General features: G+C 34.9%; 2 protein-coding genes across 9 annotated transcripts; one reads left to right on the plus strand and one right to left on the minus strand.

Moving 5' to 3' along the window:
* Positions 1-479: 479 nt before the first annotated feature.
* Positions 480-1,961, plus strand: LOC102582599 (anthocyanidin 3-O-glucosyltransferase 5-like). The gene has a single exon (XM_006363076.2). The coding sequence runs from the start codon at positions 480-482 to the stop codon at positions 1,959-1,961; it is 1,482 nt and encodes a 493-aa protein (XP_006363138.1).
* Positions 1,962-2,106: 145 nt separating this feature from the next.
* On the minus strand, positions 2,107-12,935 carry LOC102582935 (probable Xaa-Pro aminopeptidase P). 8 transcript variants are annotated; one of them, XR_368561.2, is made up of 18 exons: positions 12,760-12,935; positions 12,610-12,673; positions 12,359-12,498; positions 10,888-11,172; positions 10,664-10,786; positions 10,259-10,564; positions 8,925-9,011; positions 8,413-8,480; positions 7,866-7,932; positions 7,127-7,261; positions 6,949-7,029; positions 6,232-6,286; positions 5,934-6,038; positions 5,788-5,859; positions 5,247-5,371; positions 4,794-4,987; positions 4,594-4,701; positions 2,107-2,301 (listed from the first exon to the last, which is right to left on the minus strand). XR_368561.2 is itself a non-coding variant. In XM_006363077.2 (17 exons), exons 1-16 carry the CDS (start codon positions 12,850-12,852, stop codon positions 4,826-4,828), a joined length of 1,968 nt encoding a protein of 655 aa, XP_006363139.1. In that variant the 5' UTR covers positions 12,853-12,935; the 3' UTR covers positions 4,209-4,701; positions 4,794-4,825. The 8 variants fall into 8 exon arrangements, 4 of the variants coding, with proteins under 4 accessions (XP_006363139.1, XP_015158785.1, XP_015158786.1 ...); XR_001471725.1 differs by lacking the exon at positions 2,107-2,301 and adding an exon at positions 3,678-3,875; XR_001471724.1 differs by lacking the exon at positions 2,107-2,301 and adding an exon at positions 3,678-3,875 and having other exon boundaries at positions 4,412-4,701.
* Positions 12,936-14,070: the final 1,135 nt, after the last annotated feature.

Genomic DNA, 14,070 nt, shown 5'->3' on the forward strand with positions numbered 1-14,070 from the left:
GTTTCAAAATTTATGAAGTTGCGTATGGTTATAACTTTTGCAAAAAATATTTGATATATATATATACACAATAAATATTTTTCAAATTTGAAATACATCTTCAAAATGAAAAGTGAATTGAAAAACATGTTATATGTTATTTTTCAAATTTGAAATACATTTAAATTTCCTAGAAAGAAAATATTATGGCCAGACGGGTTCATTTTTGTTTCATCTATGGAAAGAGTGAATTGTTGTTATTTTTTTAATTATATATAGTAAGTTAATAACTATGAAATGATGAGAGAGTTGCTCGGATGGTAAGCACCCCTCACTTCCAACCTGAAGGTTGCGAGCAAATAAATAGGTGAAAAAGTCATTAACAAACATTGCATTTGCATGCTCTATAAATATATAAATCTACTCATTTCATTTTTATTACCTTCATCTCATCTTAATTATTCTCTACTATACCAAAATTCACAATTCTTTTGATCACTATGGGTAGCTCAAAACAACCACTTCATATTGGTATACTCTCAAGTCCAGGCTTAGGCCACATCATCCCTGTAGTAACCCTCGCCAACCGCCTCGCCACCTTCCATAACGTCTCTGTCACTGTTTTTGTTATCACCTCCGGCAGCTCTCTGGCTGAAACTGAGATTCTCAAATCGGCCAATAAATCGAAGATGATTGATGTAGTTGAAATACCAGGTGTAGATATATCCAACCTTATTGATTCCAACACAAAAATAGTCACTCAACTTTGCATACTTATACGTGAAACGTTGCATGTTGTTAAGTCCGTGATATCTGCAATGAAGCATCTTCTGGACGCTCTCATTGTTGATATTTTCACTACTGAAGCCTTGCCAATTGCCAAAGAATTTGAATTACCTAATTATGTTTATATTCCAACGAATGCATGGTTTACTGCTATGACTGTCTACTGTCCGTTCCTTGACAAAGAAATTGAGGGTCAATATGTAGATCAGAAGGAGCCGTTGAAAATCCCAGGTTGCAAACCGGTTCGACCGGAAGACGTCAACGATCCAATGCTGGACCGCAACGAACAGGATTATCGCGAGTACTTGAAAGTACATGGGATCGGGTTCTGTTTGTCGGATGGGATCTTGATGAACACTTGGGAAGACGCGGAGACCGGTTCACTCAAAGCGTTAAGAGAAAATGATATATTAAAAGCTATCGTGAAGTCACCGGTTTATCCGGTTGGACCGTTGATTAGACATGACCAACAAATCATTGATGGCCGGAGTGGAGATGATGATGGTAACAATTCTGTCCTAAATTGGTTGGACAAACAAATTCCTAATTCAGTGCTATACATATCTTTCGGGAGTGGTGGGACCCTCTCGTCAAAACAGTTAACTGAGTTAGCTTTTGGACTAGAGTTAAGTCATCAGAAGTTCATTTGGGTGGTGAGGCCACCGTCAGAGGTCGGTGCAGACAAGTCATTTTTCACAACTGGAAATCGGGGCGACAACACTCCTGAGTACTTGCCTGAAGGTTTTCTAACACGGACCAAAGATTTTGGATTGGTGATTCAGATGTGGACGGACCAAACAAGAATTTTGAGCCACCCATCAGTTGGGGGATTTTTGACCCACTGTGGATGGAATTCTAGCATTGAGAGTATAACAAATGGTTTGCCAATGATTGCGTGGCCATTATATGCTGAACAGAGACAAAATGCCACTATGCTTACGGAGGAACTTAGAGTGGCTGTTAGGCCAAAGGTATTGCCAACAAAGAAAGTGGTGGAAAGGGAAGAAATAGAGCAATTGGTGAGAATGGTAATGCAATATAAAGATGGAAAGGAATTGAAGGAAAATGTGAAGAAACTGAAGATGAGTGCAGAGAAAGCACTAAGTGTAGGAGGCTCCTCTCATGATTCAATGTGTCAAGTCCTCAAAGACATTGAGAAGAGATCAATCCATGGTTACAAGAACATTAATGTGTGAGTAAACTATCTAAAAAGGGTAAGATAATGAGTGATTAGGGCTATATATATTTTTATTACCCTAAAATGGTCTATGTTTTGTTGTTTATTATGTGCTACTATAATTTACAGTATGCATGCTTCGAATAGAATTTACCACTATAATAAAGCAATATCATTCAGTGAATTTATTCTCCTTTAATCGCTTGCAAGCAATCTTGAGATCAGTTATAAAGTTGATTCGTGGTTGAAGGAAATTACTGAATTAAGAATATTCACTAGCACAAGCTAAGCCACGTCAGTACAAGTTTTTTCCCCTTATAAACCCACCTACCGCTGGATGATTAGGTATAGACCCCAACCTGCAGATATCAACCCAAAAAAAAAGTTACAAAAGGTGACATTTTGTCCAAACTTCCTTGAGTTACCATTACTTAACGAAACAGTGAAAACTGAATAGCCGAGGTTGGTAAAACCAAGGTCGGTTCTTGCAATATTTTTTGCAATAGGTTGGTTTGCATTTCTGATTTTTGTACATTAAAAAAATCGATCTCTTAAGGCCAAATTTGTCATATAATATAATATATATATATATATGATGAAGAGTTACAGCAGATGTCCGATGATACTGGAATAAAAGTAGAAAGGGTAATGATAAGATTTACATTGATCATTACGAAATCTATTAGTAATATTTAGGCGGAATGACCTGAGAGGCCTTTGCACTTGTATATGTTTGCCAATTGAACCCTTATACTCGTTACTTTGCCAAATGAACTCTTAAACATAATGAAACTCTATTTTTTAAACCCTCTGACCATTGACCGAGCTTATTTTAAAATGGTTGAGTTGGACAAACGCGTGATCACATACGTTTTGAAGCAAGTGAATACAATTTTTTTATCTTAAAAATCTCAAAATTATAAGACAAAATAATAATAATAATAATAATAAATTTTTTAAAAAAAATAATCAAAAACTCCTTCTTCAGCCCACCCAACCCATCGCCACCCCCACCCCTTCTCTCTTTTTATTCTTCTTCAGCCCAGCCCCAGATTACAATAATCATAATAAAAAGCTTTTGTTAAAAAAAATATCTCATTCACTTTTTTTAAAACTTAATTTTTCAAGATCTATTGCTTGAATTTACTTATAAACATATTTTATTTTCAATTTAAAGTTTTCTTGATTTATCTTTTTACCAAATCTAAATAAATAGAACCCAAAAATATGTGTAAGAGCTAATTATAATCTATCACATTTTGTCATTGAGAAAATTTTTGAGTGTGAAGATGACGAAAAATGGTGATTTTTATTTTTGGGGTGAAGGGTAGAGGGTGGGGAGGAAGAAGATGAAGTGGAATATGGAAAATGAGTATAGTGAGAGATGGAAAAATTTGCACCTTTTTTAAAAAGATATTACTTAATTTTAAATATTTAATTTCTGATGTGTCATTGAAAAGTAATAATACTACTGATGTGTCATTAAAAAATAACGAGGAATTTCATGTGTAAAACGAGTGTAATACATGCACACACATTTGGTGAGAAAGAGAATTAAAATATTGTGTTTGAATGAGTTTAAGGATTCAGTTGGCAAAGTCATAAGTACAAGGGTCCAACTTACAAGCGGAGCCAAGTACGAGGGTCTCCCAGGTCATTCCACCTAATATTTAACATGTTTATTCAAATCTAAAACATGAGAGACCAATTTGATCATTCTTCCAAAGAGATCTAAAAATGGAGATGCCAAGACTAAATAATTACCACAAAAAATGAAAATGATTAAGAAGTAAAGAAGAATTGCCTAATATTTCTGGTAAACATGCATATCATGTTTAGAAATGCCTATCATATCATAATACTTTATTACACGTGCTTTTCGTCAGAGGTGCCCATCTAGAATAGTTCACATGCTTGAAATAAAGCTGGTGGACTGCAATTTACATAATCTGAAATATTTGGGTGTGAACGTAACTGTGAAGATGACATGTAACTAATTGAAGTGTTCTGACAAATACCAGCATGATCAGTATATCTAATCGATGATTGTTAAGAGTATACACAATGTGTTTGACTACGCTCGTTAAATTGATTTATAAATACTGATTAGATATAATTTTCATCAAAGAGGTTCAAATTATGAAAAAGATTAACCTTAACTCGTCTTGTCATGCCTGGTACGGCAAAGAACAAAAATAACCTTAAACCGTTTACACTAGGGATGGAAATACTAATATAGGGAGAACCGAACCAACAACCTTAGAAAAAATTTGAACTCACTGAGCTAAGCTTCCCAGCTATTTCAAGATGATTCATTATAGGATACATACGCATAAAGTTTAAATTTGACCTCTAAATGCGACTTTTGGTCACATAGATAAGTATTTTTTAAAATTTATGAAGTTGCGTTTGACAATAATTTTTGTTAAAAGCTAAGGACTTTAAATTAGACTCCAGCTGTATGTTTACCTTTAGAAAACTTTATGTGCCCATTAAAAGTTGTTTGAGATTTGGTGTAGCTGTTACCAATTAATGAAAGAGTTCAAAGATAATGGGAGCTGTATACAATAAAACAAAGTGAGGGGAATGAGATGAATAAAACAAGCGAGCCCGCAAAAATGAATTACGATATTAACTCTGTCGAAACGCACCATAGACTTGTCGCATCTTCTTGATGTGCACCAACAGATCACCCCGTTTTGAATCGACAGAAGCTAAATCTTTCATCTCCACAAGGCAACAATAATATGGTAAAATGCCTGCACACATTAACGCAAATACATGGTTTAACTACATATGATTAAGGGTTTGAAGGCTGAAGCTGGAGAAGGATCAGTAGCCTTTGATTAACCTCAACTCCAATCCCCTAACAAATGAGGCATGTCAAGCTGCAATGGGTTCGGTAGCCTTCTTCAGCCATTCCATCTCAGATTTATTCAGGTAAGGAGTAAGAATTTCCCTACATTTTGCATGGTATTCATTTAACCATTCAATCTCTTCAGGCACCAGAAGGCTCACGTCAATTAGTTTCCTCTGGTACGGTGCCTACATTAACAAACAAGATTCTTACCTTCATGACACATTACACTTCCAACCTATAGAATTAGGAAATGACATACATATATCATAGGAAAGTGAAAATCCAAGTTTTAAAAAAGATACAAAGGGAAAAGGACAGAGAATGTCTTGCTTCCTCTTGGACTGCAAAAGTGCAATCGCACCACACACTTGTACATCTAGAACATCCAGGTAGATGCATATCACATATGTAAATAGACATAAAACATGGTGTTTACAAACTTACCCAAGTTATATGCTCAAATGATAAGTAGCCCTTATTACCGAAGTTGAACTTCGTATTGCCCTCCTTGACAATAAGAACATTCTCTATTCTTATACCAAAGTTCCCGTCTTCATAATAACCGGGTTCTGAAAAATACCATATGAATGTTCAAACTCTGAAAGCTGAAACAAAAAAACTATAAAGATGTGCAGAAGCAACTAGAAAGGTAAAACTAATAGATTATTGAGCAAGCTGGACAACATGACGGTATGACGTGGTTTATCCTAATTTTATTGACAGGCCATTCTTTTACTAGTATAGCTCAAAGAACATTACATTTTCCCTGATCATATCAGTTCTGTAAGTTGTAGATCTCCAGTAAGCAAATTCAGGACCGACTATGCTAGGATAGGATATTTACTAATGCACATCCTTCATAAAGAAGCATGACAAACTCACTAATCCATGTTAAGAGTGAAAATACATTCAAGTATGCAGAGGCATCAATCATGCTAAGGAAAAGTTTACTTTATAACTCATAATGTAATAAGATGCTACCGACCATCTGTTACAGCCATTGAAACTTGTAGTGGCACATCCCGTGCAGATGGCCTGAAACTAATATTATGAGGTCCTGCCAAAAATAAATTAAATGTAAATATAAATTGCTCCTTACAAGTACCTCTACAATCACGATGGCAAGTTTACCTTCATGGACATTTAAGTAAGACCCGATCCCGTGTCCAGTACCATGCCTATAGTCAAGACCATCTTTCCACAAAGGAATTCGAGCAAGAATGTCAAGAGCTTGCCCTATCAAGAGTAGTCAAGCACAATGTTCTGATAAGCGAACTATCTTGGGCCACAGCATTTGAATGAAATGAAAATGGTAAGCATATGCCTCTGAATAATAGCCTGTGGATTTAGGCATTGGTACATCTAACAATCACTGAAGAAAATTTAGTAAATTACAGACATCGAGTATCATTATGACACATAATCATACCATTGGTTCCGTTAGGAAACCTGGCGTTACCCAAAGATATATGTCCTTTAAGAACCTACATAAAATAAAGTAACCTTTTAGCCATTAAAGCAGTATTGTGATAAGGAAAGAACAAAAATTTCCAGTATAAGATTCTAAGAATCAATCACACAGACAAAAACCAGCATAGAAGACAAACCTACATGCATATGTATAAAAAAAACTGTTCGAAGTATAGCAATCATTGTCCTTTCTCAGTCACCCCACAAAAAATAAACCAGAAAAGAAAATCTTAAGAATAACGAAGGCATTTTACAGAAAAGTTTCGACTTACTGTTGCTTTGTTTACTCATAAGACAATTTTTTTTGCTCTTCAAATTTTTATGGATTTCAATCAACATTCATTGCAAAGAGAGAGAATTTCCCACAGGAAAGCATATGTAATGCATGTATGTTAAGACTTGAATAAGAAGGATTACACGATACAAGCACTGGAATAAAAGAGCTAGAGATCTCTAGGATAATAATGACTCCAATAGCTTCTCTGATCAAGGCTTAAAATGAATTAATGCTTCTAGGATGATCTAAAGGAAGTGTGACCAAGTGTGGAAGGAGACTGGACATAGATTAGATCAGCAATAGTAATCTGAAATCAGAACTCTCATTATAAAATTTCACTCCATCGTGCATAGCCAACATTGTTTGGAATCATAAAAATGCAGAAAACTTTTCACATACCGCCGTGTAACAAGATTTCTCATGTGGAGAAGGTTTTCCGAAATGAATAGTCCGTGTAATATCAGTTGTTCCATCCAGATACTTCAGCAACACCATCATATATATAGAAAGAGCACATGTTAAATATAGAAGTATGCAAAGTAGAAATCCCGAATATATGCTCTCAGTTCTCACATACCTGTGCTCCAGAATCGAATAGGTAAATGCAATTTGGATCGAGTTCAGCACAAGTTTCTGCCTCAGGTTTATAGTGGATAATGGCTGCATTTGAGCCAACAGAAGAGGTAGTTCGGAAACTTAATCCTCTAAAATGCTGCAGATGTAGAGGAGCAACATTACCCCATTACATTAAGATAATGGTGATACTATTGTTGAGAAAACAAGATTCTTTATAATTTTGCAAACTTCAAGAAAGATCACAATCATCAGAAAAGGAACCAAGCTGCACTTGTTGGAAGAGCTCAAGGCAAAGACTTCGAAGCAACTAAACATATTATCCCGAAGTATCTTAAGTACTCCTGATACATGTTATTAACATTTTGATAATACGTACTCATACTTTTTACCTCCTATTTTTTTTTTTTGCCACCCCTTACTTATCTATTTTTAAATTTCAATACACTCACTTGCAATGCGGATACAATAGAAAAATGATATTATTGCTCCTGTACATTTTAAAGAATAAAGATAGAGAAAATATGCCAGCGTGTAACTGGACAGAGCTCGAGTCAAAATCAGCATATCATGTGGTTCTGGAAACAACAACATTGCAGTAAAACAGAAGCAACAAACTGGAAATAAACTCTAGAGTCATCAGCTCACAACCTAGATGATGATAACTCATACATAAATAGAGTGATAAGAGTATAAGACAACAAATTTCATGCTAGATTTTTCATCAGAATACAACCATTTACCTCCTTTGATGCACGGAACTCCTCCAGCTTATCACTCACAGAGACTTCTGTCAGTCTTTTAGTCCCCCTAAGATAATGAATTATTACAAAAAGTAAGGTACAAAACACGGACCCACTACTAAGGAAAACAGTATAATATATCACATGCTTCATGATAAGTTCCTCAATAAATCACTTAACTATTGACTGAAGATCAGTAACTTGCAGAAGCTTCCTTCAGAAAATCAAGGGCCACTAAAAGTCTTGGCTCTATCTTAAGAAAACAAAGTCTTTTTTTTTTTTTTGAGAAAGTTAACTGGTAAGAAAACAAAGTCTTAAATGTTACAAGCTTTTCAAATCCACACAGCCCTCAAGAATAACCTTCTACACAGACAATAAATCAAGAAATCACTTCTTGAATAATGCATCTTCCTATCAACACAAGATGCTAGCTCTAATAGACTAATTCCTTTTTAAGTCCTGAACTAGCATCCTATAACAGATCAATTCTTAGAATGTACCGACTCGCCAAAAACATGAAATAGTACAAGAAACCAGAAAAACTTACAGTTGTTTCTTCTGTTTGGTACTTTCAGCCTCCATGAAATAACCAGATGCCCCGTATATTTCCTGCATCTGGAAAATTTGAACAAGGTTGAAACTCATCTTGCCAAACTACTGAAACCATGAATAGCTTGAATCAAGTGTTTCTGCACCTAAAAAGCGAAGAGATCCCTGCTAAAAATATAAAGTCCACACTATTCGCAAAAAGGCATTGCAAGTAGATATAACATCTTTTTTCTGAGAGATACATTATCCATCTACTCTTCTAGTTTTGCATAGGACAGAATTTCTAACCCAACATATTTGGCTTTATCGGTATATACCAACTTACACTCGTCACTAGTGTAAAGATTAAAAAGAAACCATACACACATAAATACATAGACGTCCGCACACACACAAAGTACATACATACACACGTCTACATACTTATAGAATCTAAGGAAGATGCAAATGCATTAGGCGGCAGTAACTCACAAAGATTACTAGAAGATTGACTCTAAGAATCTGGCATACCTGCTTATCAAGCCAGACATGATATTGCACAACAGCTGCCCCATCCCGAAAATGGGCCTTCTTCAATCCTTCTATCTCAACAGGGTTCTAGAAATTATAATTTTGTAGTTTAGCAATCAACAGTAAGCTTGAGAATAGAAGTAACATCACAAACACAGATGATATTTCAAAAGCCTGATAATTTTTTTTAGAAATGGTAAGTGTAATAAACTTACAATCTCCATGCAGTAAATTGTTCTAGTACAACACTCACTTTTTTTATACCAACAAGAAAGAAATTAAATGAAGGAAAAAATATTGCAGTGAACAGATCATAGCAGACGCGGAAAAGACAGAAGAAGACAAAGACAGATTTGGTTTAATCACATAAACATGAAGAAAGTAGTACATTAGACCTATGTTGCTCAGACTCTCCAATATTGTTGCTGCTCCCGTGTCGGATTCTCCAAAATGCACTACTTTTGAAATATATGACACGCACCTATCGACATTTTTGAAGAGTCCGAGCAACATAGTGTAAAGACTGTCTGATAACTTCAGAAATAACTATAGTTGGGAGTAAACATGGAATTGGAAGAAAGTAATTGTATCGATGAAAGACCACAGCAGAAGTTGGTGGTTATCGATCAAATTAGTCGGATAAGAACGACTAAGCTCACACCAGAATTTTCATTTTTCAAAAAGAAAATAGTTTGACACCAATTAGACAAATATAACAATTAATGACAAGGAAAATAGAACTGATATACAAACTTTGGTTAATCAAACAAATGCAACAAAATCAGAGCTGAATTACATCTCAAACAAATGTGTTACTGACAAAATGAATAGTTTTTGTTATCAAAATTATGATCACTGATTTGTCATTTCACTCAGGAACTCTTAGAGGAGGTAAGGAGGGGGAGGAATCAGCAGGTCCATATTATACTTCAGACAATATAAACATGATGATTAGTATTTTCACTAAAAATACAACAGGAAATTAGAAATAATCCGGAGAAAAGCTGAATTTGAATTCTTAAGAGTCGCAGACGGGGCTGATGAGATAAACAATCCTAAACATCCAAGGGTCCTAAGATAGATTCAGTTCAAAATGTTGAAAAGCATACAGAGGTAATGCATAATAATGGAACAACAAATGCTGATCAAGCTTGGGCCATCAATGTCTTCATGGACTTCTTTGCTATTATTTTTCTTTTGATGGAACAATTGATCTACTTGACCCCTATCAACCAAACAAAGGCAGTCTGAAGACCTACGAGACTTTCAACCACATAAAATGCTCAGACAACAAACTTTAGGGGATAAGTAAGTTCTGGGGTAGTATTAATCACCTTCAGAGCTTTTGCAAGGGCCAAAGGTGATTGCTGAAGGAGAACTTTATCAGCACTCAGTTTTGAATACAAAGCGAAGCAACATGCTCCAGGATCAACCCAAATGAGGTCATTTACAAACTCAACAGCATGACTAGCACTATTTCCTATATAGGTGGCATTTCTAACATCAATCTTTGGGTTCCCTTTAGATCCCTTAGTTGAGGAGCAAGAAGTGAGTTGATTAGATGCAAGGAGGACCACATCTGAGCTAACATCACCATAATCCCGCACTATAATTCCATTTTCTTCCATGTAAGAGTTTGCCTGCATGGTATATACATGCTTACTTAATAGTAGAAAAAATGTAACAAAATGCAATTGTTTTCAGTTTAAAATGAAAAGATTATGCCATTTGGACGCAACCTCAGGAGACAATTTTTGCTTATCCACGTAGAAGAAGGCTGAATCTATAGTCACAATCGCAAATGCATGAACAACTGGGCAATATGATACGTCACTGCCACGGACATTATATAACCATGCAACCTATAAATTGGCAATAATATTGGAGAAATGAAGAATATCCAAGACGAGATTAGCCAAAGCTATAAGATGGAAAGCATTTGGGTCTATGGTTACACATTTACTTCATCAAGTGCTGTTATAATAATAGCACGAGCTTTTCCCAGTACAAGCTTTCTCCTCAATTCTTTCAACTTATCTGCAACAGACTGACCAGCAAATTGTAACGGATGCACAATTACAGGATTTGCTTGGGCAGGTAGCCGATTTTTCCAAACTTCATCAACCAAGTTTCTAGTTGTTTGTACCAACTTTTGTTGTTTCTTAGCAAAAGCACACTCCCATTTCTGTGCAGTATCTACTGATACACACCATGTATCAACACCAATGGCTGCATCCTTTGGTAAATTCTAGTAAAGCACATCATAAAATAAATTAGCATACCAGCTGAACTTCAGGGTCACAAAGTTCACACTCCTCTAGCTTGCAATTCCAGATTAAAATAATTACAGAACCTTGTTGTATAGGATACAGTTACTAGACGAAAAAACTTGGACATTGTAGGGTAATTGTTGAAATGGTACAGCATATCCTTGCAAGTAGAGGTGGAGACAAAATCACAATAGATGAGGCAATAATATTCTCTTCCAACTAAATTCAATTTGACAGACTAAATTCCTATATTATCATTCGGTTATTGCTGCCAAAGTTTTAAAACAAACTATACATCTACTGAGTAAATTAAAGAGAGGCAAAAGTGAGACTGTAGAGAATAAAGATATAGCAAGTATAAGAGAATCAAGCTGAAATATGATCCATGAGAACTGACAAAAGAAAATGGACTCAAACACCTTTGCCTATTCCATATGACTTCTTGCTCTGGAATACATAATGAGCAGTCCACAGTAAAAGATTGAGATTTCAGCTTCAATGCACTCACAGTTTTAAAATATAATAGGTCAGAAGATCTCAGATTATTTTAAGACAGGAAGCTTATATTATGGCAAGAAAAGTGTAGGATAGTACATGAATTATCTGAAGGGGTGTCATTCCAAAAAGAGAATGATGGAATGATCACTTCTACGTGGAAGTTTTAATGCACATATTGATAAGAACAGAACCTTCAAGAAGATTAACATATCAACAATAAGATCAAAAGACATTTTTATGACAAAATCAAAAGACATTTTCTATTTAAGTACATTAAAGATAATTACACAACTTTACACACAATACTTGGAATTTCAATTATTCGTTTCATTTTTTTCTTTTTTTCATTTCCATATACAATTGTCTGAATCAGTTGAGAGATATCCATCACCGCTGATATACATATAATAAAACATAAATACTGTAGGAACTCTGTAGAACTTTTGTCCAAAACTTACCTATTGATTAACTAATCACTAAAACCAACCAACTAGGCGTCAATGAGTCTATGCAATAGCAGTTTTTATGCAAACTAAGCAACAAGCAAGACAGGGCGAAAAAAAGTGTAGAATATGTTTGTTTCGCAGATCAATAATCAGCTTATGATTTACATAAATTAGAATAAGCACAAACTGAATATACTAGAACAAGGAGAGGAATAGTCACATTGGTCATCCAGATATCAACGGGAGGATCTTCTCCCATGCGCATGAGCTTCCACTGGTCACTGAGCTGCTGAGTTGCCTGTAAGAAATACCGGCCATCGGTCCACAAAAGTGCTTCATCCATGGTTATAAGCGCCAAACCTAGGACGAATATTCAACTCAATTTCATACATGATATAAACAGAAATCACAAACGAAAACAATACAACTATTAAATCAACATCGAGTGATTGAGAAAAAGCAAAAACAAACCAGCACTTCCGGTGAATTCAGAGACAAATGCGCGTCTTTTGTCCCGTGCCGATACATATTCGCTCTGTCATGTCATCCAAAAACGCAATTGAATCGCAAGTTCGATGAACTCACAAAAAATTGGAGGTGAGGGAGAAAGAGTGAAGGAACCTGATGATAATCTTCGGAAGGAATAATCAAAGCATGAAGAGGAGGAGAGTGAGAGGACATTAAAGACCTAAGAGCAGCGAGTGTGTCCGCCATCGTCTCTTTCGATTTCCAAATTAGCAATTGGAGTTTGACTTAATAGATGGGCAGTGATTTTCTTCTCTAGTCCATCGCCATGGCTTCAATAAGCCAAGTCGATAGTTTCAAGTAAATTTAATACTTTAATATTTGTCTCGTCCTTTTGTTTTACTTATTTTATAAAATAGTTGTTTTCTAATATTTCAATCATAAATTAATATTGGGATAATTGTACATAATGACAAACTATTAATGTAAAATAAATAAAGTAGCTAACGTTTCATTTATTTTCTTTAAGGAGCAAAGTCTTGGTCAGTTTGCTATTAATGGGACCCACCGACTTGTATAAGTTAAAAAAAATTGACGTTATTCTCTTCTTCTCATTTATATCTCCTATTTCCTTCAATTTCTCTCAAATTTTCTCCCCAAAATCAGTTTGAAATTTCAAATCTCCACCAGCACGTTCTCAATCGCGATTTCAAAATCCCTTCAAAAATTTCAAGTACCGTCAAAACTTATCTCAATCGATTAATTTAAATTTTTGTCTATTTTTTTCAATTTTTTCAAGCTATTTTTCATATCAGTTCATAATTCATACAGAGTTTTCATTCAAACAATGGATGCCCAGTCTCCATCTAAAAGATTCACAAGAGGTATACCCTTGCATGTCGAAATATTGTTGAACACCCATCGTTTTCCTTGGGTTTAACTCAGGATTTTGGGAAGGTTGCAGGTTCAATGTCCAAATCCAACGCAATGCAAAAGATCATATCCAAATTGAAAAATGACCCAATCAGATTGTAGGAAATGAGTGCAAAATCGAAGCAATCCAACATCAAAATTGTGGAGGGAGGTAAGAAAGATCAATCTGATACTGGGTCAAGTAAAAAAAGGAAAGAAAAATCAACTAATTATACAGATGACAATGCAAAAAGAAAAGAAGTGGTTGTTTCTGGCTCATTGGAGCATGATGAGGTATTTGCATAATCATTATTTTTGTATATGTTACGATTTTATATTTTTTTTATATTTTCTGTTTTGATTCATGTCTTCTATTTGTTTGTTTATACAGTTTTATATAGTCACTATGTTAATATCCAAAGTTAAATGTATAAAATAGAACTATTTAACTATACATACAAGGTAAACAATTATACATTTGAAATTGGTTGTATAATGTATAATATTAAGTGTAAATTTCATATATGACATATATTATAGTACTATTTCCAGGCT

This window comes from Solanum tuberosum, unplaced genomic scaffold, assembly GCF_000226075.1.
Source record: "Solanum tuberosum cultivar DM 1-3 516 R44 unplaced genomic scaffold, SolTub_3.0 scf00423, whole genome shotgun sequence".
NCBI lineage: Eukaryota > Viridiplantae > Streptophyta > Magnoliopsida > Solanales > Solanaceae > Solanum > Solanum tuberosum.